The sequence below is a fragment of the Silurus meridionalis genome, chromosome 19 (assembly GCF_014805685.1).
Source record: "Silurus meridionalis isolate SWU-2019-XX chromosome 19, ASM1480568v1, whole genome shotgun sequence".
Classification (NCBI taxonomy): Eukaryota; Metazoa; Chordata; class Actinopteri; order Siluriformes; family Siluridae; genus Silurus; species Silurus meridionalis.
In genome coordinates this window covers 1446313-1451144 of record NC_060902.1, presented here as the reverse complement: position 1 = coordinate 1451144, position 4832 = coordinate 1446313, and the positions used below count along the sequence as shown (strand labels likewise).

Sequence of the window (4832 nt, the reverse complement as noted above, 5' to 3'; positions counted from 1 at the left end):
TACTGCAGCTGAAACACACACACACACACACACACACACACACACACACACACACACACACACACACACACAAACACACACTTGGGTTTGCTTATCGAATCGAATCTAGAAACACAAATACGGCTGTATGTGTGTGTGTGTGTGTGTGTGTGTGTGTGTGTGTGTGTGTGTGTGTGTGTGTGTGTGTGTGTGTGTGTGATAGAACTAACATGCAGTAATGCCTAACCGGTGTGTGTGTGTGTGTGTGTGTGTGTGTGTGTATGTGTCTCAGGTGTTTCCCATTTCCTTGTCGAAGCGTTTGTCCAATATTATATATAATGTTTCCTTCACGCCATCCAGAGCATCAGAGGATATTTTGCATCTGTGTGTGTGTGTGTGTGTGTGTGTGTGTGTGTGTGTGTGTGTGTGTGTGTGTGAGCAACTCCATGATGGACTAATTGGTTTAGCAGGCAGGGAGGCCAAAGGCCAGCGCAGCGTAGCCGATTCAACATGAACCTGATGTGGGGAGAAAGAAAGAGATCATGAGTGAGGCATCTTTCCATCCTCTCTTTTTCTCTCTCTCTTTCAGGTCCTTCCCTCCCTGAGCACACAGTCAGAAAGCTCTTAAATCTACTGCGTAGGTTACAGATTTACTGTTGAGTTTATGGAGCAGATACGAGCAGAGGTTTATATACGAGCGCTAAAGCCTTGAACACTTTTCTTTAGTTCCTCTCCGTCTGTCTCGTGTCTGCCGTGACTCGGACTCAGGTATGCAGTACGCTACACGTGATCCCACAATGTTTATGATAATCACGTGTGAAAACCAGTCCTGCCTTTCTGTCCAGCTTCATACCCCAAACTCCTACACAAAGCTGAACTCTCATAGCTGCCCAGGAAGTCGATACAGGAACATGACGTCATGACTAGAAGTCCCAAACCTGCTCCAGCATCACAAAGCCTGCTCCATGAAGATCTGCTTTCTTGGGTTGGAGTGGAAGATCTCCTGCTATAGAGCTCCAACACTATTGAACATGAATGAATGTGAATGCTGACTGCACCCCAGGAACCTCCTCACCCTTGTAGCTGAATGAATCTTCATAAATCTCCACAAAATCTAGTGGAAGATCTTCCCAGAAGGGTTGAGGTTATTCTAACAGCAAATGGAGACTACACGTGGAATCTGATGATCTGAGTGTCCACAAACATTTGACCGACTATATATATATAAAACATCCACAATTGGTGTCAATCTTTTATTATTAAAAACAACACTCATTATATTTGTTTAAAATGTTCAGGATGTGGTTGCATTTTTATTATAATGTTTTTTTCTACGGCCCTGAGATTTCATCTAAAGATCCCAATTAATTCTATTCCCATTCACGGCACCATGTTTTTGTTACATTCCAGTTTAATATATATTCCTGTAGCATCTTTCACTTCATGACGAGCCGAATTTCTCTTTCCAGTCTAATTACTGTGTATTCTGCCGTCCTTTATATGCAAATCCTAATATATAACGTTAACCAGCAGAGGATTTGTGATGTGTGTGTGTATAAAGCTCGGTGTAATTTGTTGGGAAAACAAAACGGCACGTTCGTGAGCAGGCGCTCGGCCGGACCTTTCCTCCACGCGTTATTATTCATGAGCAGGGGATTGTGGGATGCCTGGAGGGGAGGATTAAGTTCTCCCTCAGCGCTTGTTGAGCTGCAGGCCGCGGGACTGGGAGATGATCGCTGGCGGTCCTGATGTGTGTGGAGGCCCAGTGTCTCAGTGCTCCTCACACTTAGTATGTGCAGAAATCACCAAGACATTCAATAAAGTTCAGGTGTGAATAGTGGATTGTGATTGGCTGAAAGGAGTTCAGGTGTGAATAGTGGATTGTGATTGGCGGGAAGGAGTTCAGGTGTGAATAGTGGATTGTAATTGGCTGGAAGGAGTTCAGGTGTGAATAGTGGATTGTGATTGGCGGGAAGGAGTTCAGGTGTGAATAGTGGATTGTGATTGGCCGGAAGGCACATTATTATTTTTAGAATTCTTGTTCATCAGAAGTATTTGTGAGTAAAAATGTCATTAGGAAGTTTGAAGATTCCTGGAGCTTCACAATGATGAAATATTTGTGAATTCAAATGAGATGTTTTAAGAATTATTTTGCTCCGTGTCTCTGCAGGTGATGAGCATCCTGAGCAACCCGAACGGCGTGCCCTCTCAGTCGCAGCACGACTTCTCCATCTCGCCGCTCCACGGCAGCCTGGACGCCTCCGGCTCCATCTCAGCCAGCTGCAGCCAGCGCTCCGACACCATCAAGAGCGTGGAGAGTCTGGCCTCGTCCCAATCCTACTGCCCTCCCACTTACAGCGCCACCGGCTACAGCGTGGACCCCGTCACGGCCGGTTACCAGTACAGCCAGTACGGCCAGAGTGAGTAACTCTCCACCACGAACTGCACCTTACTACATGATAGATTCTATAGGAGAAAGTGGAGGGTCAGTGGTAAAGGCTGTGGGTTAGTGATCAGAAGGTCATGGGTTTGGAGTATTGCCAAACTGCCACTCTTGGGCCCTTCAGCATGGCCCTTAAACACTCTGTGCTCCGGGGGCACTGTATCATTTCTGATCCTGTGCTCAGACAGAATTCCACAGTGCTGTAATGTACAGGATTTAAAAAATGGAAAATCGGTCAACAGCAGCATAGTCAGGTTTCTCCTGAAGTTCCCCGGTTCCTCAAAGTCACTAGTCCTTTTACACTATATTGGCAAAGGTTTGTGGACACCTGGTCAAAAGTATAGTATCTGTTTTTTGAGGTTTTGAGCATCGCATACCACCTTTAGTTTCAATTCATTCCCCTAATAATTTTCTCCACTCTTCTTGATTTTTTTGGAGTGTGATTGTGGAAATTTGTGTTCATCAGCCGCGAGGGTGTTAGTAAAGTTGGGTAAAGATGAAGATGAGGTGAGAAGGTCTGGGGTGCATTCAGCGTTCACATTCATGCCAAAGGTGTTCAATAGGGTTGAGATCAGAGCTCTACAGCAAGCCACTCAAGATCTTCCTTTTTTTACAAACCAGGAAAAGCAGATCTTCATGGAGCTGCCTTTGTGCACAGGGAAGGCAAATATTTATTCTAAAGCATCCAAAAACGTCCAATACAACAGCTTTTTGGTAATAGTTTGGAGTAGAACCACATTTGGCTGGAAATGTCAGGTGTCCTAATACTTTCTTCCATGAAGTGTATCATCTAGAACGGTTCAGTACCTGCTTCGATCACCATGATGCTCTAGCACAGGGGCAGAAATAATAATTTTGTTTAGAAGTAGAATAAGTGGTGAATATGTGGCTCGATGGTCGTCTCTTGTCCCTCTTATGACCTCTGTCCCCGGAGGAGGACACACATGCTCCTGATAAAGACCCTCTCCATGTCCTGTGGGGTTTCAGTCACACCTCACTCTGAATCAGGCATCAGGGTGCTTCAAAGCTCACCGAGAAACCCTCAGGGGGTCGGTGTCCTCTTAGGCACCTCGCTCACCTTTACACACACACACACACACACACACACACACACACACACACACACACCATGCTGCAGGCCAGGAAAGGACTGATTGATTGAATTAGCATAATCAGTGGCTGATGTTGTAGCCAAGGCCAAACCTCAGCACTTCTGCTTGCTGCCTCAGTGTGTGTGTGTGTGTGTGTGTGTGTGTGTGTGTGTGTGTGTGTGTGATGTCAGATCGATAGGCAGGTGCAGGAGCGGCGAGAGGAGAGTTGACGAGTGAGTGTCGGGTTAATTATTAGAGATTGAGCGACGTGAGCCGCTTAATGACGCCAGAATAAATGGAAGGACTTCGATGAAGAGTGTGTGAGGCATGAAATCTGAGATGGCGAGATTAATAAAGAGTGGCACACATACACACACATACACACATACACACACACACACACACACACACACACACACACACACTGCCAGGGAAAGACAGCATGGGTTTATGGATCAGCTATGCCAGGAAGAAATGTGATTGGTCGTATCAGTAAATAGTTATCAGGATGAATGGTGGTTACTGATTGGTTGTGGAAGGAGAATTCTGGCCTGTGATTGGTCGTATGGAACAACACTCATCACTGATTGGTTTATAAGAGCACATCTAATGCTCTCACTAAAACATCAACTGCATGTAAAGCAACTTGTAAATCTGATTATTCAGGATTTTTTATTGTATACTGACTGGTGTGTGTGTGTGTGTGTGTGTGTGTGTGTGTGTGTGTGTGTGTGATTTTTCAGGTGCAGTGGACTACCTGGCTAAAAACGTCAGTCTGTCCACCCAGAGGAGGATGAAGCTGGGAGATCACTCTGCTGTACTCGGGCTGCTGCAGGTGGAGACGGGACAGGCCTACTGATTCACACACACACACACACACACACACACACACACACACACACACATACACACACCCACAGGTGTGTGAGACTTACAGCCTGATGTTCCTGATGTGTAAAGAAGCCGATGAGGCTTTACTTCTGTATATTATCCTCTATGAAGTCCAACATCCTGAAAATGTTCAAATCTTAGTAGTATTCTTCAGATAATGAGAATTCTCCTCCTCTCATCTTCTCCTCCTCACATCTTCTCATCTTCATCTCCTCTCATCTTCTCCTCCTCACATCTTTTAATTCTTCTCCTCTCATCTTCTCCTCCTCACATGTTCTCATCTTCTCCTCCTCACATCTTTTAATTCTTCTCCTCTCATCTTCTCCTCCTCACATGTTCTCATCTTCTCCTCCTTACATCTTTTAATTCTTCTCCTCTCATCTTCTCCTCCTCTAATCTTCTCATCTTTTTTTCTGCTCTCCCTTGTG

General features: G+C 45.3%; 1 protein-coding gene across 3 annotated transcripts in view; it reads left to right on the top strand.

Moving 5' to 3' along the window:
• pax7a (paired box 7a) overlaps positions 1-4531 on the top strand; it is an 88923-nt gene extending 84392 nt beyond the window's left edge. For all 3 annotated transcript variants that reach the window (XM_046875232.1, XM_046875231.1, XM_046875230.1), the window contains exons 8-9: positions 2150-2399; positions 4257-4531. In XM_046875232.1, the coding sequence (XP_046731188.1) occupies positions 2150-2399; positions 4257-4372 (366 nt within the window). In that variant the 3' untranslated portion in view covers positions 4373-4531. The remainder of the gene's footprint in view (positions 1-2149; positions 2400-4256) is intronic.
• Positions 4532-4832: the final 301 nt, after the last annotated feature.